At 35.8% G+C, this 24,489-nt stretch overlaps 1 protein-coding gene and 1 long non-coding RNA gene across 35 annotated transcripts in view; one reads left to right on the plus strand and one right to left on the minus strand.

The window, feature by feature from the left end:
• Nucleotides 1–24,489, plus strand: part of LOC103561905 (uncharacterized) — a 77,663-nt gene that overhangs the window by 28,499 nt on the left and 24,675 nt on the right. For 6 of the 23 annotated variants that reach the window (XR_011532695.1, XR_011532706.1, XR_011532703.1 and 3 more), the window contains one exon: nucleotides 20,377–20,463. This is a non-coding gene — a long non-coding RNA (uncharacterized lncRNA). Of the gene's footprint in view, nucleotides 1–733; nucleotides 811–1,343; nucleotides 1,710–9,896; nucleotides 10,088–11,723; nucleotides 12,359–12,802; nucleotides 12,922–20,376; nucleotides 20,464–24,489 lie in introns of all 23 variants that reach the window. The other 17 variants (XR_011532704.1, XR_547564.2, XR_547583.2 and 14 more) reach the window with 11 other exon arrangements.
• CEP128 (centrosomal protein 128) overlaps nucleotides 1–24,489 on the minus strand; it is a 381,669-nt gene that overhangs the window by 4,592 nt on the left and 352,588 nt on the right. For all 12 annotated transcript variants that reach the window (XR_011532693.1, XR_011532692.1, XR_011532691.1 and 9 more), the window contains 3 exons: nucleotides 19,274–19,351; nucleotides 15,821–15,934; nucleotides 4,287–4,395 (listed from right to left, as the gene is read on the minus strand). Coding sequence is in view for 9 of the 12 variants with exons in the window: in XM_070593019.1 (XP_070449120.1) it covers nucleotides 4,287–4,395; nucleotides 15,821–15,934; nucleotides 19,274–19,351 (301 nt within the window). In the remaining 3 variants the exon portion in view is untranslated. The remainder of the gene's footprint in view (nucleotides 1–4,286; nucleotides 4,396–15,820; nucleotides 15,935–19,273; nucleotides 19,352–24,489) is intronic.

Genomic DNA, 24,489 nt, shown 5'->3' on the forward strand with positions numbered 1-24,489 from the left:
TATAAACTTACAATTTATACATTTCTTCCCTTCTTCCTGGCAGAAGGAATTTACCTTTTCTTGAATTGACCTGAACTATACAAAGCTGACACAAATTACTACTTAAAACAAACTTTCATTAATGCTGGATCATTTCAGAGACCACAAATTATGCAGTATTTTCCCATTTCCTTTGTTTTTTCCATGGTCAGTGATTCTAACGCTTTAGTTTGGTCACAGTTTGACAGGGCACCTAAGTCAGCAGAATGAATGCCTTCGCATCTACAGCACAGACAAAAGGGCCTCATCCAGTACAAACCCCAACTTGAGTAAGGAGGAGCCAGTTCTGTGGGCTCATAAACTCAGGTCTGCCTCAGCACCTACGCTTATTTACTCCTTATGTCTTCATACAGGTCTAAGCTGTTTTCAACTCCAACCTCCAGCTTTCATGTTCCATTCAAAAGTTAACAAGAAAATCTAACACTTGCTAGTCAGACTTACAAGCTGGGGTTTTCTTAGGAGCATTTTATTTTTATAAGATTACTTTTTAGTCAGTGTACATACACGTATCAACTAGCATCAAAGGGCTCCAAAGAAAGACAGCAGTCTCTTGCCCCATCCCTCCCAATCCCACAGTCCTACTCCCCAGAGTCAGCCACAATCGACTCTTTCAGCTTTATTTTCTGTATTTACTTCAATTTTTGTAAAAAAAAAAAAAAGCTTATATTGCTATTTTCTGATTTATCATTTTTAGACTTATCCACACCCATCCACTTACCCTCGCTCCATCCTCCCAAAATAGCTTCATCTGAACTCCTAGTTATGTCAATAGTAAGTATTTATATTATTATGACTATGTAAATATGGCTTACACAACCTAATAGGTATACTACGACAATGTTTCTTTTCTTGCTCATTTTTTCCCCTGGAGTTATTAATTGACTAATGTTTTTATTTCTGTTTTTTATTTGCTGTTTCTCTATGACCATCCTTAATTGTTTCCAATAGCTCAATTAGATCTGCCATCTATTAGTAGTTTTTTTCTAAGTGTTCAACTGAATCAAATAATCTATGAGTTTGTTTATTTCTTAAAGATTTTCCTGATGAAATCTTTCCCCTCCTCCTTCAATGTGAGAGACCTCAGGAACATGCATGCCCACGTTAGAAGGGCCCACCCAGCAAGTAGCTAGAAAAGTGAATGAAACAAGACCCATGGTAGGGGTGGGGATATCATCATGAAACTCACTGGGGTGAAAGAGAAGATCCCAAAGGTTCTCAGGGCTGGGGTGGGGGGTAGTGGTGGTGGAGAAGGTCACTTCAAAGGAGTGAGCGTCAAAACAAAATGACGTAAGTTTTTTCAACAGCAGTACTGGATTTTGGAAGACAATGGTACAATGGCTTCAGAAGGAAAATCATTTTCAACTAGAATTTTATAGCCAGCCAAAATCTCAGTCAAGTGTGAGCGGAAGAAATCCTTTTTCAGAAATACAAAGACTGAAAACATTTACGTCCCTTTCTTTAATGTGTTTCCACAAAAGAAAGGACTGAAACAAGCAGAGAAAGGCATGGGATCTGAGAAATACGGGCATCAACACAGGAAGAGGATGAAGAAAAACATCAGGATGACAGCTGTGCAGCAGGTCCTTGTTGGGTGGGCCCTTGTAAGCTGCCCACTTCCGGCCTTTGTTCTGTTTTCCTTATTCTCTCATCCCAAGACTCTCACTAATCAGGTATTGTCCCTCTTGAAATGATTTTCTGAACATCCTATATTTTCTCTCCTATTGTTCCATTCTTTTTCTTCTCCTTTCTTTGTGATTTTCTCAACTTCTTCTACCTTTCTAGTTGATCATATTTTACATTTCTGAGGCTTCTTATCCTGTGTTCCTTTTTCATAGCATCTTGCTCTTATTTTTAATGGATGTAATAATATTTTCTCTTAGATCTCCGAGGGCATTAATGAATATTTTAAAGACACCTTCTGTTCCTTGTATTATCAATTTACCATAGGTTCTATTTTTCTCTTTGTTGGTCTTGACATCTCTCCTTTTTAATTTTGGAGGTATAAAGGGAGATTAAAGAAAAATTATAGGGCAATTTCTATAACTAAGCTGAAATTGTGCTACGAAAATGGGAAGTATTCAGAGTGATCCTAATCCAATTCTAAAATACCACATTATGAAAAATGCACAGAAAATTCAAGGTTCATCAAAAAAGCAAATAAGAACAAATATGATTTTTAGAAAAAAGTTTAATTCGATCACTTAAAATGATTAACAATAAGGTAGCTATGCTTAAATCTTTTAAAGTATCCTTGAAAATATGGAGGTGGGTGTGGGAGGAAAGTCCTAAAACAAAGTTGTCAAAAAGAAGAGTAGTAAAACACAAGGCTATGAATTAACAAATAATTTATCAATAAATTAAATAAACAGGTTTACTTTTTAAGCTAAAGTTTTGAGTCAGATCTTACAATCTAGACTATAATAAGTATTTTCTTATCCAAATTATGTTCTCAGTGATATTTTTTTACTATGCTTATTTCCTCTTGAGCCAGTGTATTTATAAAGAAACCTATGGCTGCCTGTGAGGAACATCTTAGAGAAATGACCACTGCTGATCATGAAATGCTACTGAGTGGAAAACTGAATACACTTTCTTTCACTGCCTATCATAATAATAAATAAAATTCCAAACATCTTGATGTTTTCCCCTTAAAGTCTTCTAACCACTTTCTTCGAGGTGTCTTTCTAGGGAGCCTTACCAAAGTCACGATGGCAAAATAAAATACCAGTAGAACAATGACCTCTGTGCTCATATCATGGTGCTGTTTATCTCCAGGCTCTTGAATATCTTACTGGGTGGGATACTATGATGTTTAATGGTGCTCTATCCTTACCCTCCCCCTCCATGTTTACATACATCAAACAGACCTGAGGAAATTTTTCCATTACTTAATACGAAAGATAAGAAAATTTAGCCTATGTATATATCAGACTCTAAGGTACCAAAACCAACTTGAGATACGATCCATATTGAAGGGCAGCTGCCAGATTAGAATAGCAGAGGGTTTATGCAGATATAAAATCACTTGGTAAAATGCTTAGGACAGGAAAGAGAAAATGCTTAGCTTTTGGAATAAAATAATCACGGTATAATGAAAACCAAACTATTTATCAGAAACTGATAAATATTTATTTAATGAATCCATGAATATAAATCAGCAAAAAAGAGAGTTATCACTTTTGGATTTGACCTACTTCCTTGTGGCTTATTTTGGTGTTTTATTTTATAGCAACCTAGCTTTTTTAAATGACAGAGTTGTCAAATTTAATGGACAAACTCTATGCCCGTGGTAAACTGAAGAGCTAAATGATTATCTAAATAAGACTCCATTAAATAATATTTGAGTCCCAATGGTTTGGATGAAAGTGGACTTAAAAAAAACAACTCATATCATCATTCATCTAATACTAAATAGGCTTTTAGTATTTGCCAAGTACTATGAGGATGCTAAGGACACAGTGGTGAACAAAACAGACATCATTCCTATCATCATGGAATTCACTCTTTGGTGAAGAAAAGAATCAGTAAACAAAAAATCACTCAAATAACAAATAACTTCAGAATTATTCTGAGAAATGTTTTAAAGTGAAGTTGTAAGGCATTGTGGGCACTCATAACAGAAACCATACTTAAAACTGTAAATTCTGGAGGCTTCTTTAAGGACATTACAGGCAAACTGAAACTGAAGAATAAGTATAGCAGAGAAGGAGAGGGAGTAGATGGTGGGAGATGGTAGCCTGGGTCAACAGACTCACACTTGATGTTGATGACATCTCATCAATACTTACAGTATACTCACAGAATGAAATCTAGCCGGTAATAGTATTAGTATCCTTATCTTTGCACAAGATTGGGTATTGCTGAATAGTTCTATGTAATGAGTTTCCACTTTTTGATGATTTGAATTTTATTATAATACCATCTAACTTCCATTACCCCCTCATCCACAGTTACTAATGGTCACCACACACAAAATTTGCTTCATTAAGATTATTACCTTGGGTGACTGATTTTAAGTTTTTCTGAGAAGTATAAGGTCAAAAAGAAGGGATTCCATATTTTTTTTAGTAAATTGGTGACACAATAAATGTACTTTTGGGGCATTATTTGTACGACTCATAATGAAAATTTTTTCAAACTCACAACATGAATATAACTTTCATGTCCTGGCCTTACAGTTTAATCTTTCTATGAGTTGCATTTTCTTAAATCCAATTTAAAAACTGGTTCAGGACTTCATTACTTACAGTTCAAGTGTGAAAATCGTGGACTGGACAGGAAGTGGCTGCGATCCTGCCAAGAGGATGAGTGACCTAACCCATGAGCATGGGAACTTTCCGCAAAGGTTCTGTCATCCTAAAATGGAAAGCACAGAATTTCAGTTCCATGATTATGAAATGTAAGGATTGGGATTTATTAGAATGTACTGAAAATTGAAGTGAACCTCAATATACAAGCTATGTTATACCACAATTTAATATAAGACTTGAACAAAATAAAATATGTACTCTTAAAGAAAATATGAAAAAAAAAAAGAGAGAGAAGGACATCACCCATAGCTACAACGGCATGACATATTTCTTTCCAGTCTTTTTTTCCTGTGGATAGAATCTGTAAACGTTATTATAAAACTTTGTGTTCTTCATCTGCTTACATTAATACTATAAATATTTTTGAAGTCATTATATTATCCTACCCTTTAGCTTATGTGTTACTCATATACTATCTGGTGGATATCCTATGCTTTACTCAGTTATTAATTTAGTGGGCATTTAGGGCGTTTCCAATGTTTTACTCCTATAAATAACACTGTGAGAAATATCCTTAAATATATGACCTATTCCATATTTAGCACTATTCCTTATGACAAATTCTTAGTTGGAAATACTGGGTCAATAAAAATAATTTGACGTTTTAAAATACATTTAGCTAGACTGCTTTCCATAATGATTACACTAATCCTCTTACTCATTCAATAAATATTTAATACATAAACAAAAATGAATACAGAAATGTTCCCTCTCCTCATACAATGTATGAATGTGTCCTTTTCCCCAAATCTTAGCTGGAAATGGGAATTATAACTTCAAATAATTTTACTAACTAAATAGACTAAAAAATATACGCTTTAATAATTTTTCTTTGATAAACAGTAAAATTGCAATTTTTCTCTTGAATGTTTTCTAGTTATTTATTATACTTCGTTTTTTCTTTCTTTCACTCATTCATTCAACAGTTATTTATTGGGCACCTACTATGTGCTGGTCAAAGAGCAAACAAAACATTGGGGTATACAGTCATGAAAGCTTCAGGCTTGCAGGAGAGAAAGGCATTAAACAAACTACACAAAACACAATCTAATTTAAAACTATGATAAGAGCTATAAGAAGAATAGGCAATAAATAGGAAGACCTACATTTAGATTTGAGGTCCAGGGAAGGCCCCTCTGGGAGGTGATGTTTAAGGCAATATTTGAATGCTGAGTATGAATCAATGAGTCAGCCCGGCGAAAACTTAAGGGTGGAGGATGGGAAGGTGGGAGAGAAGGGGCAGCAGGAGAGGGTGGTCAGGGAATGATGTTCCAGACTGGAGTGGAGGTGCTGAGGTGAGAAAGAGTTGGTGTGTTTGAAGAACTGAAGGAAGACCCCATGGCTTAGGCACACCCAGTATGGGGGGAGTGGTTACAGTGAAATCCAGAAGTGGGATTTAGATTTGAGATTTTGTTTTTCTTAAGTACAATCAGAAAGCAGTCAAGGCTTTTAAGGAGAGGAATGACATGCTTTGATTTATATTTTTCAAAGATTGCTCTGGCCTCTGTGAGGAAAATAGATTCGAGCGGCTCAAATGCTGAAGTGAGAAAATCAATTAAAAGACTGTAATTGAGAATAACTGGGGGGGTCAAGGGAGAGGAAGGGATCAAGAATGGTGCCAAAGATTCTAGACAAACAACTTCAGGTTAGGTGGCCCCCACATACAGTAAAGCCTTATGTAACACGACTATCTGATGAATTAGTTGTCCTTCTCTGTACTAAGTACCAAGTTTATATTTTATTTCTTTGTCACATAAGTATGTATGTAAATGCAAAAGAAAGGCCAAAAAGAACACATTTATATATTTTTGTAAAAGGCCCACTATTCTGAGCTAAAAGCATGGACATAACCCTCAGACGGTTCATGATCATTAGTCCTCATGTACCAAAAGATGAAGTCCCTGAGGTTTTTAACCAAATGATTTATAGTTTTCACTAATTACAGGGATTTCATAAGAAACTAGAAGTCATTCACTATAGGATCTCTGGAAAGGAAAGGACATTGTGTCCCAAGTGTATTCCAACAGCTATTTTAGAATGAGCTGATACAGGGCAACCAGAGGCAGGGGAATGGACTTGGCTATTATAGTTCAGATGTGCAATACTAAAGGCCTGGGGAGAGTTGGAAGATGCACAAATGGAGAATTATGTTCACAACCAATGTTAGAACATTTGATCATGGTTTCTATATGAAGCATGAAAGAGAAAAGCATAATAAATGGTTTCCGACTAAAAGATGCTTTGATGCTTATGGGCCAATAAGCGGAAGAAAAAAATAATTTTTTGCCCATGACACCTAGACTGAGAAAGACAATGAGAGGACCTATGTAGGTAGGTCTGGGAGTCTTGCTGCATGAAACAGATGGTGCAATGACAGCCTCAATGTGTGCCGACCAAAGGAAGGATGAAGTACACAAAGATATACAAATCCTCTTCTTTCCAAAAGCATGTTTTTAAATTTGTAAAACAAAATCAACTGGCATCAAAGCATAGATTATATCTTTTCTATTTACAGAAAGAGAACAATTTATATTTTTAATTATAAAACCAACTTGTCGGCATGTAACAGTTAAAATGTGGTATAATTTGGAAAATACAGAAAATATTAAGAAGAAAAAAATTAATCCAACAAAATAAAAAAAAAACCTATTAGCCTAATTTAAGGATCTACGTTTTCTAGTTCTTATAGATAAATATCTGTTTATACTGAGATCACCCTTTGTTGATAATTTCATTTCCTACTTTTTTCATGTAACATTATATATATGATAATTTTCTCTATCATCATTATCATCATTATAGTTATACCATAGTTTATTTTTCTGATCTCCTATTGTTGGAAATTTAAGGTTGATTTCAGTTTTTTTCTATTATAAATAATTTGATAAACATCTTGGTGCATAAAGCTTTGTCCCTATTTTTAATTTATCAACTTAACGTAGATTCTGAGAAGTAGAATTACTGGGTGACACATTTTAAGGCTCTTTATTTATAACCATTTCATCTAAGTTGTCAAATTTATTGGCAGAGTTGTTCATATTTCCTAATTACCATTTAATGTCTATAGGAGTTCTAGTCATATCCTTCTTTCAGTCTGAATATTGGCAATTTTTATCTTCTCTCTTATTTTCCTAATCAATCTGGGTAGAGGTTTTTAAATTTTATTGATCTTTTCAGAAAACCCAGTTTTGGTTTCCTTTTTTTCCCTATTTTTCTGCTTTCTATTTCACTGATCTCTGCTCTTCATCCTTCCTTTTACTTAATTTAGGTTTAATTTGCTCTTTGTTTTCCAGGTACAAACTTGGATTATCGATCTGAGATTTTTCTTTTTTTGTCACATACACATGTAATGTCATAAATTTCCTTCCAAGCATTACCTTAGCTGCCTCCCACAAATTTTGATAAATTGTGGTTTTATTCTCATATAGTTAAAATACTTTCGAATTATCCTTTATATTTCTACCTTGACTCACCCATAGGTACTTAGAAGTATGCTGTTTAATTTCTAAATATTTTGGAATTTTCTAGATATCTTTCTGTTATTGATTTCTAGTTTCATTCTACTATGGTTGCATAATTTCAATCATCTTAAATTTATTGAGACTTGTTTTATTACCCAGAATGTAGTCTATTTTGGAGAATGTTCAATGTGCACTTGAAAATATGTGCAATCAGGTGTTGTGGGGTGGAGTGGTTGTGGTCTCTAAGTGTCAGTTAGGTCTAGCTGGCTGACAGAGTTGTTCAAGGCTTCTATATCTTACTGATTTTCTGCCTACTGTTTTATCAATTACTGACAGAGGAATGTTGAAATCTCCAACTATAATTATGGATTTGTCTGTTTTTTTTCTTACAGTTGTATTAGTTTTTGCTTCATATATTTTGACACTCTATTAATAGGTACATAAAATTTAGGATTCTTATCCCTTCCTTTTAAAATTGATGACTTGTTCAATCAGTCACATTTCTTCTTTTCATATAGAGAAAATGAGGAGGTTTAATTCTAATATATCTTTAAGTTCCAACATTTTGTGTCTTCAAAAGATTGTCAGGACCTCCAACATTATTACCTTGAAGTTTAATAAAATGAACCCTAAAAGAACACTCTAAAAGAAAAATATTTCACAATCCCTTTGAACAATCAACATACCAGAACACGAAAAAAGTACCTTTAGGTCCTCCATTATATAGTGATATAAATATAAAATTTATAAGTAAATTTATAAATATAATTTTATAAATATATAAATTAAAATTTGTGGAATTTCTATATAAGCAAATTTTACAAGGTGACCATAAGATGAATGTTTCTTTCTAATTCCTATTTTTTAACCGAATGCTTAAATATTAAAAGGAAAGTATTGGTTAAGAAGGAAGATTCTTTGCAATTTTAGTAATCCTAGCTTTTGCTTTTTACCAATTCTTATATCCTTAGCACAAGGACCTATTTTTATTGCTGTCTTCAGTCTCAACAAGCCAGTTAGCCAGAATTCCTTGCAAAAATTCCGCTGGGTGAAGGGACTTGCATTTTCTAATATTTTCCCTGGGTTTCTTCCACTTCTTTTTCATAACCCACATTGTAACTGGTTTCTTAAAAGCTGTTCCAACCTGACTAAATCTCTTTGCTAAACTGATCTCTAATGATTAATATTTAATGACGCCCACCAAGTATTTTTCTCTCAGGAATATTCTAAGTTCAAAGTTTATAAGACAAATGATACATTTAATTTTTTTTTAAATTTTAATTTATCCAACCCTTCCCCTGGAGAGAAGGAAAAAATACTTATGTGTTTCTGAATCTGTAGCAGAAATGTTTTCCTGAATTTGTCTCTTGCTTAACAATGCACCATCCCTCCATCTCTTCCCTACTCTTAATTCCCAATTCTCCATCAGTGCTGGAAAAAGCTTAACCTCTTCCTCAGTGAACTTAATTCCTATTTGAAAGTTCAATCTGAACAGTTTACTTAATGTCTGCCCTCCATATCTCAATCTGCATGGCTGCTGTAGCTTTTAGCCTCCATGAGGGTGAGGCTTTGATTGTCTCTATCTTTCCAACTACCTATCCCAATATTCTACAATCTAGCACAGTGCCATTTGCATTAGGAACTCAATAGAGGTAATATGTAATCATTTCTTGACCAAAAGGCAGAAATGAAAGTTTGCTGTGGTGGAACTTGGGAAATAGGACACTGTCACTCTTGAATTTCTCAGTTTCTTCATATAAAAAAATGAAGACACTGGATCAGATCATCTCTAAGTTCTCTTGGCACTAATATTTTGCGATTCTAATCTATCTGATTGGAACCACTAAACAACCAGTATTTCTAACTATGCAAACTATCTTTACCACGGGAGGTCCAAATTTACACGACACTATAAACCCAAAGCCAAACTCATCTACAGATGAACAAACTCAGAAAAATACTGTGCTAGTCAGGCCATTTGATAAATTTATTTTTATCCAACTGATATTTTATTGTATAAAATTTAATATTCCTAGAAACTCACCAATGAAAAGGATTGTACTCATTTTTTTTTAACCTATTTCAGACTTGGCTCTACATGACTTTAATCCATTTTCAGAAACCAAATATATTCACAGTAAATAAAAATTTGCCATACAAAAGGACACTCAAAAGGATGTGCCACGACTTAAGAAACAAAGCAGAGATGCAAAGATATTTTAAGGGTGGTGCCTCATTGGAATCTATGCTTATTCTCTGAAAGTGACTATTTTAAAGGTAACAATAATTGTTTGGATGAATATGCTATGACATGTTTATTAAAAACTATTAGGACATTCAATTGGCATTCCTTATGTACCTAGTACTTAGTATCTAGAATTTTGAATTTGAGATTATGAAAAATGTTATCTTTATAGGTGAATTTCTTCACAATCTTTCCTAATGCTCTTGTTGTGTAAATTATTGGGAAGGGTGAAAGCACGTGGCTTGTTAAGGGAACTGGGTTTGGTAGGGTGGGGCTTAAGCAGGTTAAAAAACTAATGTGCTTATCTAAGTACCCATGTTGATTTGTAAACAAGCACTTTTGATCCACTGCTATTTTCAGATTTTATATAACAAGAAAAATGCCAACTCATTTGGCAACCTTTTGTTTAACTTCTAAAGAGAAAGATGAAATCAACTAGTTAAATATTATGGCTGGCAAGTTAGTCTTGATCACTTCAAAAGAATAAAAATCTCTTCAGATTTCAGCATGATTTGATTGCCTACAAGCTTTCAGATGTATCATCTAGGCATTACTGGAAAAATAGCAATTAAATTTTTGTTAGAATTCCAGAAAGGTTGAAAACTAGGAAAAAAAAGTTTAATCACCAATTTAACATATATTGTACATTCACGGTGTATTCTGGAGTCAAAGATGAGGCAGACAATGTTTGCCCTCAAAAGTCACACAATCCAGTAGAACAGTAAGTCCCAAATTTCAGTATTCACCTATAGTTATACCATTTTCTTTTACGTTAACTTAAAGATTAGTCTTGCACCCTAAATCTCTATATAGAAGAGGTTTAAAGGATGGCAAACTGGTTGGGGTTGGGAAAAGTATGGAGCTATATTTGCATAGCAGTTTACATATGATTTCTTATCAAAGCATGGAGAGAGATGGTTATAAATGCGATAACTGGGGTATTATGCGGTTAAAGCTCCCTCAAATTCCCCCATGGTTGCCACTACTGTTCCCAAGCAATACTTGTAAAAATACCTGAATAATACATTAGTGATAGTTTTTAATAGTCATTAAATAAAAATCACCTACAATCTTGAATTACACCAGGAGTTACGCATAGCATGTTTTAGAAACTACTATCGTAGAAAATTTAAGAGATGTACAGAAATAGCTGACCTAAGAGAGAAAGTGCTAGCAGCCATTAATTGCTATGAGCAAAGGAGAAACAAACCATGGCAAGATTCAAGGAGGGAGAAACAGCTTCTAGGAGCAAAGCACGTACTTATATCATACACATGCTTACATTGAACAAATATGACAAAGGGCTTTGGCAAACTCTGCCTTTGTAAGCTGTGCTGAAAGCCGTTATCAACACTTCCTCAGCTACCTCATCTTATCCTGTAAAACATCTGCTTCTTTAAAAAGAATTTGCATGCTAACTCTTCAACTAGAAGTTGAAAATCATGATTTTCCTCTCAGGAGCAGGAAGGATGGGAACAAAACATGCCTTCTGTGATTTTATTAAAAAATCTACTGCTAATTAAGACCATATATTTAGTATGGGCAGAGAGCAAAAGGGGCAGGTAGCAAATGGGGATTTCTTGGACAAAACCATGCTCCTCTGTGAATTCAGATCAGCAATGCTGTGTTATTGGCTAACTTTTGAACATTCTGTTCTATGTGAAACAGCTGGGACAGCAAGGAAGCCTGTATGTCCTACAGAAACCCAATTAGGCCTGAAGAAAGAGAGGCCGTGAAATGCTTCTGTTGTCTACACAGCGATGGAGGAAATGTCGTGTCAGATTCAGCTTTGAATTGAATTCTAAATATAAACTTTTGGATCAGGCTTTGTCCAGTTAACTTGGTCAGCTTAGTACAATGTTATATTATGCTCTCAGCAATTGGGACGTTGGTCCTGCTGAAAAATCTCGATAGGTTTCTAGAAATCTGATCATTTTTGTCCTGGTGATGGCCATGGGAGTAAACAGCAGGTGATGACTTTAGCTTGGATTGAAAGAGAACCTGACTTGTACACTTCCTGCTAATGCTGCCCTCCAGCAGCAGTGTGGTCATGCTGGATGTCTCACTGCCTTCCTACATCAGCAACAACATGAGAGAAGCCAGTTGCCAACATGGCTCTGCTATTCCAACAGTTATTTGTCTGTCAACAGTAATACAGTCAGGGCTCCACAACTGTAATGCTAATAGTGATCCTCTTCCAAGCAGATGCAGATAAAACACTTCCCTGTACCTTGTCATCACAGACATCTCTTCAAAAGACTTTGGAGCCTCAGAAATCCCAGTGCAGTTTATGGAGGGCTCTGGTACAGCCTTTAACCCTTTCTACTTTGCCCTACAGTTGTTTGTGCGAAGGCTTTGAATTCTTAAGGCTGGTAATGATTTTTCTTACTATGCCATTCTCTCTAGCCCCTAGAAGAGTGCTTGTATACAGCGGAAACTCAATAAAGGTTTGTTGAATGTTATATTTAAAAACAACAACAAACATGAATGTCCCATAATCAGAATGGAAGTTCCAAAAAGGCAGGGCTCTTCTATTTTGTTCACTGATGTGAGTCCCACGTGTCTAGTAAGTTCCTGGTGCACAGCTGATAACCAATGAATATTTGCTGAATGAATAGATAACTATTATGACTTTCCAAAGAGCTTGGGCAGTATTTATTTGATTGGTAAATAAAGAAGAGGCAATATTTTCCATATGTGCAAAGGAAGAAAGACTAGATTGGTAATTTCTCCTTTCTCTACACCAGGCATTGGCAAACATCTAAAGAGGGCCAAACAATAAGTATATGAAGCTTTCTGAGCCACACAATTTATGTTGCTGCTACTCAACTCTGCTGCTGAGTGTGAAAGCAGCCATAGACAACATGTGAGTAAATGAGTGTAGCTGTATTCTAATAAAACTTTATTTACAAAAGCAGTTGGCCGGCAACATTTGGCCCATGGGTGGTAGTTTGCCAGCTCCTGCTCTGAAACAACTGTGCAAGAATTATCTATTAGTATTAAGACAAATAGATAATTATTCCCTCCTTGAAGACCATGACTTTTGTATCTTTATACCTCCCACATCCCTCCCTCTAAAAGGTAGTACAGTGCTTTGCAATATGGTAGCTGTTTGTTGAATTAAGCTGAATCTTATAGTAATTGATTTTCTGGAACCACAGTTTTCAGGAGAACCAATGAATTCAAGTCCCTGCAGTGTGTCTTTTCTTTGAACTCTATCCTAGCAAAATCTGTGGGAAGTTAATAGCACTGAAATAATGTCTTATTTCATTTCAATATGGGACACCTTCCCTCTTGATAGAAAGAGTCCCAATGCCTCTTATTGGAAACATTTTCTTCAGGGTGTCAATGATTAACCAGAGGTGGCTCTTCTGATTATCCATGAAGCCAAGAAATGATTAACAACTTTCTCACTGCCCATCTGAGCTCACACTTTTGAAACTGCTTCACCTCTCAGTCTTTTTAAATAAATTGTTTTCATAAAAAGCATATAAGCAAATGATCATTGGTATCTACAACAGGCAAAAATGTGCTCCCACATTTTCCTCTCCAATGACTACAAAAAATGTGATATTCTCATGAGTTTTGCGTTAGATTACTGCATTATTTCAGGCCAGACATCTGTTACACGTGGTGATAGTTTAGAAATTCATCACTGAAATGGATCAACGTTTTAAAATGTTTAAGTAGTATTAATGTGGAACAATCTTATCATAAAATGTGCTTTGTGACTCTTTCCTATACTTGCACTCCTATCTGCAAAATCTTCAAACTTATTTCGCATTTTGCTAAGTGTTGGCCTCACTTACAAGCCAGGCCTTATTTCCTCTTCAGTTGCAAATGTAATTTGAAGGAGAACTCCAATGAGATTACTTGCTGCACATGTTACACATTCACAGCTTTGCCATATGCTGTCACATAAATTGCACTGATTTATAGCAATTTGGGTGCCAGTAGATAGCAATGATTCACCTGATACTAAATCTCACTGTATTGGGAAATAACGTTTTAAATGTTTCGTTTGTATCTAGACCTCTGTTGAACTAAGAGGCATGTATTGTGTTTATGTCTTTTTAGAGACAACTGACTTTTACATATTAAAAATACAGTCCTATGTTTGGTGACTTCCAGAAAAATTAAGGCATATGAGGTCCAAATTTACACTGTAATAGCCTAGTGGTCAAGGACATAGATTACTGAAGCCAGGCAGATTTAGGTTTTAATCCTGATTCAACCACTTACTTGCTCTATAACCTTGCTTTCTTCAACGGTAAAAGAGGAAAAATAATGGCGCCAACCTGACAGGGTTGCTGTGAGGATTAAATGAGATAATGCATATAACGCATGCATCTACAAAAAATGCAATCTCATGTGGTTTGTCCTAATATATGCTCAATAATGAACAGTTATTATTTTCAGCTACTGTTGCCTAAGCCTCAAACTTCTGTTTAAGGCTGGTGGCACTCCTTTAAGTGGTAGAGAAATGCTTGAGGATATGGGACCTGATGGGAATGTTCAAAGACAATTTAGTGAACTTCAAATTTTCCATACGAGACAACAAGGTCACTACTGGAGGCAATAAAGTCCATCTATAAAAAGCAAAGGTGCAAAAGCACCAAGTCCCAGGACACTCTCTTCACAGTAGGGTAGCAATAATGTGGCATAATTGTGTTAGGTTTTTGTTTGGGATGGGGGAAAGAGAGTGCTGATTTTAAACATGGTAGGGAGGAAAATGAACACTTTTTATATCCACTGAGCATTCTATCCAATTACATTCAGAGGAGGGAACAAGCTTCTTAGAAATTATATTTGGCTGTAACAAGTGAGTATATACACGGCAATGAATATTCATACATACTGAAGTTTGTAAGAATATAAAAATGTCAGAAGAGCCTTTAGCTTGTTTTCCCATAAATTGACATGGAGTGTACATTTGAATATAGAAGGATTCTCTCTAGGTCAGTGTTCTCAATGGGGAGCAATTTTACCCTCTAGGGGACATTTGGCAGTGTCTGGAGACATTTTTTGATGCCACAAGTCAGGATGGGGGATGTTACTGGCATCCGGTGAGCAGACTCTAGGGATGCTGCTAAACATCCTACAATGCACAGGACAGTCTCTACAGCAAAGAATTATCTTTGTTAATAATGCCAAGGTTGAGAAACTCTGCTCTAGGATAATAACTGTGCAAGGTCAAATGGGTTTAAAACCACCTATACCCCAGGTGGATCTTGGGGAGAGTCTGGAGAATGGTAAGCTTTTTGTTGATATGAGCAAATTTTCCCAGTCTCCTGTGTTGGTTCCATACTAATGAACCATAAGTTGAAGGAGTAGTTCACATCCTCAGGAAAAGAATGAGTGTAAATGCCAAGACAATAGTTTACAAAATACTACATGTTACTTGACCTATTGGGGACTTCAGCATAGAGGAGGGCAACCATCCACACTAAGCCTTTGACCAATCAAGAGACTAAGGGTTTCCTGGCTCAGGATTCTTAAGCAACATCAATACCCATAGACAAACAACATATTCATGGCATAAACTTAAAGATTAGTTCCCAAGTAAAAAGTTGTAGGCACAATCTTTGGCTTTTTATTTTCTACTGCCACAAAATTGGAAATCCATTTCATATATCAAGGAATATCTTTTTTTTTTTTTTTACAAGTACCCTTACGCAAACCCTACAGGGGCTGCTTAGAAGGTTGTAGCCATAAACATGGATAATGAATGCTCAAGGACTGAAAATGTATACAAAGGACATTACTTTGAAGCTTTTGATTCTGTACTTGGTGTCATCTCGGCGCTGCTGAAGAGATTCCCTGTGACCTCTGTATTTAGAATATCTCCCATCAATTCTCTCAGATAAACTGCAGGAATCCTGGAAAAACAACAAAGTTTCTAAATTAGTAGATGAAAGAAAAATCAGTACTCAAAATTAGAATAAGAAAGTATTGATATGTAGATAATAATTAAGGGCATTCAGAGAGATATATAGGGGAATCATAGGTCCCCAAGGATAAAGAAGAAAATGTTTGCTTTGGATGCTACCATAAAAACAGGGTCCCAGATTGGTTATTTGCATTCTTTTTACAATTAGTCCCTATGCCAATCTGAAATGATTGACATCCTTTAGTTGAAGGGAAAAAAGTTCAAGTAACAGTGAGTTGTCCAAAGATGGTCATTAATGGCACCACGCCACTTTTGGATGTTGTGTACTGTCCCTTGCAGTAATACTTGGTATCAAAATATTCTCTTTAAAAAAAGAAAATGTTACCTTTAAAATTAGCGCCTCTTTTTCTTCACTAATTCTTAAAAAACATTCTACCTTTTAACTATTACATCACGTAGATTTTTAAACTTAAGGATATCTCATCTGCCCTCAAAAGCATAAAAAGATTCAGGTAATAAAGAAATTAAGAAAGCAAAAACTTCCAGGGCCTATCTCCCTCCCCTCACTCCCCCCCTCCCCTTCTATCCCTTTTCTTCCCCTTTCCTTCCTTTCTTTCCATTGTTCCTTCATTTTGAGGGGAGAGGATGGAACACAGTACACAGTCACTATAGCCAGTGATTTAGACATTTGTATTATGAATTAGGGAGAAATAAGAATAAAATGAGGGCAACTGATTTTCATATGTAAGAAAAATCATCTGTGGGATTTAGTTCCCCAAATAGTCCCAAGGAACTTATTGAATGTTCAAGCTGGAAGGGATATTAGAATTCCAAAATTCTCATTTTTATTAAAAAAAAACTACAGCTCAGGGAAGTTCAGAATGATTTGCCCAAGGCTAGGCAATTCGTGGCGGACTGAGCTTGGAACCCAGCACTATTTCCTTTCCACCAGACCAAATGTGTAATGTTTAAATGTGGGATTGTAGAGCTGAACTACTTCTTTAAAAATGAGGTTAAAAAAAAATGAGAGAGAGACTATGACACATTTAAAGAAGACTAAAGTCAAGACTAAATAAGATGAGGTTTGTATTCACACTTAATGTCACAGACTATAGTATTATCAAGAAATATACAGGTGAAATATATTTTCACGTATATGCTAATGATGCCAGTGTCAGGAGGGACTATAGAGATAATATCATTCAAGTCCCTCATTTTATGGATGAGGAAAGATCCTGAGATCTTCAGTGTTTTCATCTGTGCATGAGCTCAAACTAGAACTTAGTTCTCTGGACTCCTGTTCACAGCATATTGATCTGTAGAATGTTAGGGGTTTGAAAAATATAATCTACATCTAATAATCTATAGGCTCTATGTATGTGTATTTAAGGCGATTTCTAGTTGTTTTCATTAAATTGATTAAATGGGCTCTTTTTACTTGTATAGATGGCCCTAGAGTACATAAAGAATGGGTTTCAAGCTAGAGGCAGTAGGGAAAACAGACAGGCTTTGTTGTTAATACATAGAATTAGAGCCCAGTTCCAACCAATTTGTACACTCCAAGCATCAGTTTGCTCAGCTGTTAAGATGGTGGAAAATAATACCCATCTATAGGGTGTCTCTGAGGATTTGAAAAAATGTAATGTAAAGTACTTAGCTACCACCTGCTACATAGTTGTGCATAATACCTGCTAATGAACTCCTTTCCATTTCAAAGGTAAAGGTCTCAATTTTAATGACTGATATTGGAAAGTACAATTCTGAATTTTGAAAAATGGTCTAAAAATTTCACTATTTGGCATCGTCATATGTGATGTGTGTAAATGTAAGCGAGACTTGTAGATAATCACTAGCCCATATAATGAAAAATAATAATAAAATAATCTTTTGGTAATAGTAGAGAACAGAACTTTTAAACTGTACTTATGAATATTCTGTTCAGTGCAGACCACTGGGGAAAAAGTGAGCTGACACTGGAGGTTAAACTTTGTTTTTATGCTGTTCTAAGACAGGCATCTGTTTCTCAGTGACAAATGCCACCTGTTTCCAGTACTGTCTCTTGTCTGCCCTTCCCTCATGTAGATAACTTTTGTTAGCTACAGAGAAAAAGGTGGAAAGGATGTGGGTGTAACATAGTGCCTGCTTTCCACACTGGGCAATATAAGAGTGAGTAGAAATCTCATCTTCTTGGACAGTGGTTTCAAAATTCTTTGACAGAGTTTTAGACTGCAAATATATAATCAAATCATGAGAAAGAATCAAAACTTTAGTAAAATATACTAGAAACTCTTGGTTTTATTCTATTTGTGATAGTTCAGATTTCCGAATGTAGCAGCTCAACCCAAGATCCCACTCAAAAATGTTTAGTTACTGAACTACCAGAAACGCTTAATGAAAGGTGACTTTAAGGCAGTGCAGATCTTGAGAGTCTCATCATATCAGTGCCTCCAAAGAATCACGATGGCATGTCAGGCTCTATTTCCTACTTACTATATCTCGAATAACATGCTAGATTTAAAGAGAACTTAAACATAAGTCATATTTTAAAGCCAATGTGAAATAAGAGGTTAAGTGGACAAAGAGAACTCTCACCATTGCTAGCTTCAGCCATATAGGGCCAAGAAATTATAAATCACTCAAATTTTCATTAAATATGCATCCATAAGGGGAAATGAAAAGATGTTCTCCAGCCTGGACCTTGTCTGGTAGGACTGGGTGGCAGGGTTATTTGCTTTGCATCTGTCCTCTATGAGGAAATCTACAATATTACAGTAGATAAATCCAACATGTAATTAATTGGCTTGATAAATGAAATGCTTTGTGGTTAGAGTTCTATCAACAAATGGCATGGGATATAAAATCTAAAACTCTATGTGGATTTGAATTCATGTAGCATAGTATCAGGGTAACCTGTGCACCATCATATCTCTAAACCAAACAGTGCTTTGGAAATCTGTAATTAAAAAAAGAAGATAATCCATAAATTAAAATTGCTTATCAAAAAAGGTATCTATTGTCAATGTAATGTGCTACGTCTTTTTAATTCTTAAGTTTTTCTAAATTATAGTTAAAGCTTTAGGTGGCCAAATGAGCTTCTACTAGTGGGGTAAAAGTTTTTATTTTCCTATATTGTGCTAATATGTAAGTTCCATTATTTTCAATCCTGTCTTTACAAATGTCAATAAACTCTGATATGATGGTGCATTAAAAGTCCCCACTGTTTTTCGGTATTTCCTCCCTCCCTACAATTTTCTTTGCACATCAGGAAGATGTCAAGTGTTCTCACTCAGATAAAAACACTGAAAGAGACAAGCCAACTCTTTCTCACTCTGAAGTCTTTGAAATCTTCTAGTAGGCTCAGTTTCTCAGGCACAGACTCCAGATGGTCCAAGGCCACTCGGGTACTCTGGAAAAGAAAACATAAGGAAACCAAACATTATAAAAAATTGATCAATACTCTCAGAATCCAACTACTAAAAATCAGTTGCACCATTGGTGTAAGCAGTTCAAGCTGAAGATTTGGAGAGTCAAATAAGAACAGATATAACAGTATTTCTAAGGTAAACATACCTTTTTAAATCAGAAGAATTATTTCCTTTCACACAGTATATGAGATGCATTTGCCAGACTGACTCAGACATGAAAACTTCCTGAATAATTGCTTTCATCTGATATGCTATGAAACTTTCTATAGAGTATTTCATATTAATATTAATTTACAAACCTGCTTCAGTGAACATCAGAAATAAACCACAAGGTAATACTGAGAGATGAATTTGCAGTTACGTATCTATGCAGCATTTAGAGATCCTCACACAGTGCCATTATAAAGAAGAAAAGAGTTCTCAACAATTATTTTAGCTAAAAAGGAAAAGAGCAGTTCTCAAAAGACTTGGGAAAAATATCTAAAATTAAATATTTGTGACAGGGATACAAGATCCTGGTTATAAATCAATAACTTATATAGTCTCTGATTAGCTAGTCCCTGATTTACACCCACCAATATAAACATTAAGAGAGAACGATCTGAAAATTATTTCAAAGCCAATGTGAACCAAGAGATTAAATGGTAGAATAGCCTTGAGACCAGAGACTGTATCATATGTAACTCTGTATTCTTAGTCCTGCCACAGGGCCAGCACACATAAGGCAGGCAATAGATGTTAGCTTTTAAATTTAAAATGAATTTTAATTATTAAATGAAGTAAACAACAACCCCTATGGCTGGTGCATGAGAAGAAAGTGAAGTGTCTTGAGAGAACCTGGACATAGGTTTTCACAGAGCTGTCGAGAAGTTAGTGGCCCCCCAATATTCCATGTGCTACCCTACATCTCCCATGTGAACGGTTCTTAACAATATGAGTGCAAGTGACATGCGTCACCTCTGGGCTCAGACAGTTAAGAGGCTTTATGCTCCCTCTTCCATCCCAGCTCCTGCCATGAGGACCTTGGAGGCCACACGCTCCAGATGGCATAGCTACAAGACAGAGGAGAGATGTTGACCATATCGGACTTCATGTGAGTGAGACATCAACCTCTACTGTGTTAAGCCATGAGATTTCAGAATTTGTTAGTGACCAATGCATAGCACAGCATTAATTACTGCAAATAATAACTGAGAATTACATAATTGAATGGCAGGCTTCTCAGGTGGCCAACTGGGTTTTTTTTTTGACGGGGGGAAGCTCCAAATTATAAGTGTCATGAGGCTTTTTTTCTAACGCGGAGTTCAGTTCTTCTGGAACTAGACAGGGTTAGGAACTGGTGTTCTCATCATTTGGTGTACCCACTTTCACTTAATCTTCCTATTTTAAATCACCTATCTCATCCTAATGCTGTTCTCTGCCTTCATCTCCAGTCGAGCTTCTCCAGGGCATACACTTACATCTCCGTGGGGTTTGTGTTGGGGCCGGGATGAAGAGAGGGAGTTGAGGGTGTAACTCCTCCTTGCAGACACTTTCAATGTGTTCATTTCCACCCCCTCCTTCTGCGGTAATTGGTACCTCCAATTCAAAAGCCTTTCTGAAAATCTACAGTGAATGATGCTGCTTTCCATCGCCATCCTCTGACAGGCGCTTGGGTTTCACCTTCTGTGTTCCGAGTCATTTTACCATTTTTCTTTTATTCTTTGACTTGGAGTCATAGATGTCTTCCAATTGTCAACATGCAAATCAGTGTTTGTTTCTTCATATTCTTATTTTTCTAACGTGACTTTTGAGAGTAGAGCATAAACACTCTTACTTCGCCATTTTGAAACTAGAAGACATACGTGCTATTTCTTCACATTCACAAAATCTTCCTTTTCTAGTTCCATTTAAAGAACTTAGTATTTTGTTCCTTCTGTTTAATATTTTATGATTGTCTTTTCTGCCATGCATTTCAAATGGCTTCATTTAATTTTTTCATTTGTAGGAAAGATTCATTAAAATGACGTTTCTTAATACATGCCATAACATGTATGTTTGTGAGAACAAGTAATTTTAGCCACCATATATGCTATATTTATTTAAATAGCAAAATTATAGATTTCTTCAAGAATCATATTGGCCCTTGGACAATAAAATACAAATCAATGCCATGGTGATTTTAAAGCAAAACTTTATGCATTGAATAAAATCTTCTTTATGAACAATGGTTCCAAATAGACTTGTAGTTATAAAACTTTCACTTTTTTCTTTTTTGGTGAGGAAGATTGACCCTGAGCTAACATCTGTTGCCAATCTTCCTCTTTTTGCTTGAGGAAGATTGTCTCTGAGCTAACATCTGTGCCAATCTTCCTCTATTTTGTATGTGGGATGCCACCACAGCATGGCCTGATGAGCGATGTGCAGGTCCGCTCCCATGATCCAAACCTGTGAACCCCAGGATGCTGAAGCTGAGCGCATGAACCCAACCACTCTGCCATCAAGCCAGCACCTAAACCTTTTTCCTTTTATCCCATAATTTTTCTCATTCAAACGTGACACTCTGAACGTGGGCTAAGTGTTAAATTCATTTTGTTTTTAAAATAAACAAGTGATCTCTTTCCCTACAGTAACATCCAGCATATTATGCAAATATTTCAGCTTAAAATTTTCAATCAACTAAGTGACTCCATGAAAAAGTTTTTTCTTGCATGTTTCACATACTGGTTTATTTTGACTATTTGATTATGTTTTGGGGTGCATATTCAAATGGCTATGTCTTTTTGAGTGAACCTTAAAAAATTCCTTGGCTCCTTCTTTCTCAAGTGCAGTCATTTCTCTACTCCATCCCCCAAATCCCCATATCTCCATTAACATCTTTCTACTTTCTCATCATCTAGTTGATTGTGGCTTATTATATATTCTACTTATGTGTTGTTTCTAAATATCTTCCTCAATATCAGAAATACTTTTTGGTACCATGACTGTCTCTTCATCCTGATAGTCCAGTCAATCAGTTAACATCAAATGTACATCTAGATATCATCTAGACACATCTAGATCCACAAGACATAGATGGCACAATTCCTGTTCTTCAGGAACTTTTAACTTACTTTAGGAGAAACATGCATATGCGAAAGATGTAAGAATTATACAAAGAAAAAAGTGAATTGCATTTATTTTAAGGAAATTACACATACTGCTGCTGAGATTTCTAGGGCATCTGCAACAATAAGATGTGAAGTCATGAAGACAATGAGTCAGGCCTGCAGGCATCTCAGGTCTCATAATTTCATGCTTAAGTGCTATTTTGGGGAGTACATTTATTTTCTGACTGTCCTTCACTCTCTCAGTATGCTTAAAACCAGCACGTTGGCATACAGACTTCAGAGTATGCATATTCACGTTCAAACTCTTTGTTTTGTTTTTTCAAATGTCAGATTGGCTGGGGTTCGGTGATAAGAGTCTTGTCACATTACATGTCATTTCAAGCTCACTTTTCACCAAAAGCTAACAGTGCTAGAGAGACAAGAATGATTAGCAGATGAATAGTCTACCTAAGGAACTTGTTGGGTTTTAGAGATGCCATGAGGACCTATAGCATGTTAGTTCCTAGGGCAAAATACTGCATGCCGAGTTAGGGAAGCTTTTTTATTTTTAAGTTGGTTAATTATTTCTGCCTTATATAGTCTAATGTTTAAAAGGGCAAAGACAAGTCCCCATTGTTAGAATTAAGGGAACAATTTCTCAAGTTCATTCAATAATGGCACCAGCAAATGACAGGTGCTTAACCTCTCTTTAATTTTCTTAAAGCAGTTTTCTAGAACTAAATCAGACATTCCCAAAGGGGTTTAAAGACTGTTTCTCCTTTGAAAGTGTTACAAGACAGTAAATTTCACATCAAATTTGAAAACAAAGAAAAATTCACAATTAAGACTCCATTTCACAAAGGACCAATACACTGTGTATAATACTTGGCTTATCTCAGAGGTTTAAGACTTCCATTAGCCTAGGAGCAGTGGCAAAGAAATGATCAGTTACTCCTAATCCTGTTTAGAAGCACAATGAAAGACTGAGCACAAAAATATAATTCAATTTTGAATATACTTCTTAATCCTCACATCACTGTATGATGTAGATACTACTGGTATTCCCATTATACAGATGAGGCAACTGAGGACCAAAGTGTAAAACCTCACAGTCACGTGTTGGCAAAACTGGGATGTGAATCCAACAAGTCAATATTTTTATGGTCAAATCAGCAGTTAAAAAGGATAGCAACTAGAAGCTGTAACACTGAGTGCTTTATGTGAATTCCCAATCCCTCTCTAGCTACCAACTCTTAACAGCTAGAATTTTGGAGATATGTCCTTGATGGGCTTATTTCTGGAAGAGAAGTTTTAAGATGAACCCAGGAAGGACTTCATCTTGCCAGTGCTGAAGAGTCTGTGCTCAAGACCATGCATCCAAGCATATACACATACAAAAGGGGTCGGGATATTCTTTCTGTTGATTAGAAGAAGTTAAGGATGAGATTGAATTCTGTGGTACTCACTATCAACCCCTTTTCTTTTTCTGTAACACTTAGCATTAGCATAGCACACTATCTGGCCACAAGAGGTGCTTCAATAAATCTCGGCTGAATAAAGACCGAGTTATCGTGCTCTAATGAACCCACTAACTCTTGGCCTCTTTATTAAAAACTCAGAAGCAAAAGTTTGCTGTTTCATGTATTTTTCTCTAGACTAATGGCAAGATCGAGTGGTAGAAACAACAGTGAAACTCAGAAATCCTACAGGTGTGTTTAGATATCTGCTGAAAAGGGCAAAGAATAATCTGGCAATTTTACTATTCCAAAATCTTCAACACATACCAAACTGCCATAGAGCTGGGCAGTTTGTACTGGTTCACAGTTATTTTTCCTTAGTTGTCCCTTTGTTTCAGACTACAGGGAAACTGAGTAATACAATATGACAACATAAGTGACAGCAATTAGAAATTAGAAAAGAGCTTCACTGCAATTCTTAGATTCCTGTCTCCTGTAAAGACAGCTTCAGAAACAGATTTAACCATAGGTGTATTTTAGTAAATACACTTCTCTTTGTAAAAATGCATGTGTTTATTTTCTTATTAACATCTC

This window comes from Equus przewalskii, chromosome 25 (assembly GCF_037783145.1).
Source record: "Equus przewalskii isolate Varuska chromosome 25, EquPr2, whole genome shotgun sequence".
In the NCBI taxonomy this organism is placed as follows: Eukaryota; Metazoa; Chordata; class Mammalia; order Perissodactyla; family Equidae; genus Equus; species Equus przewalskii.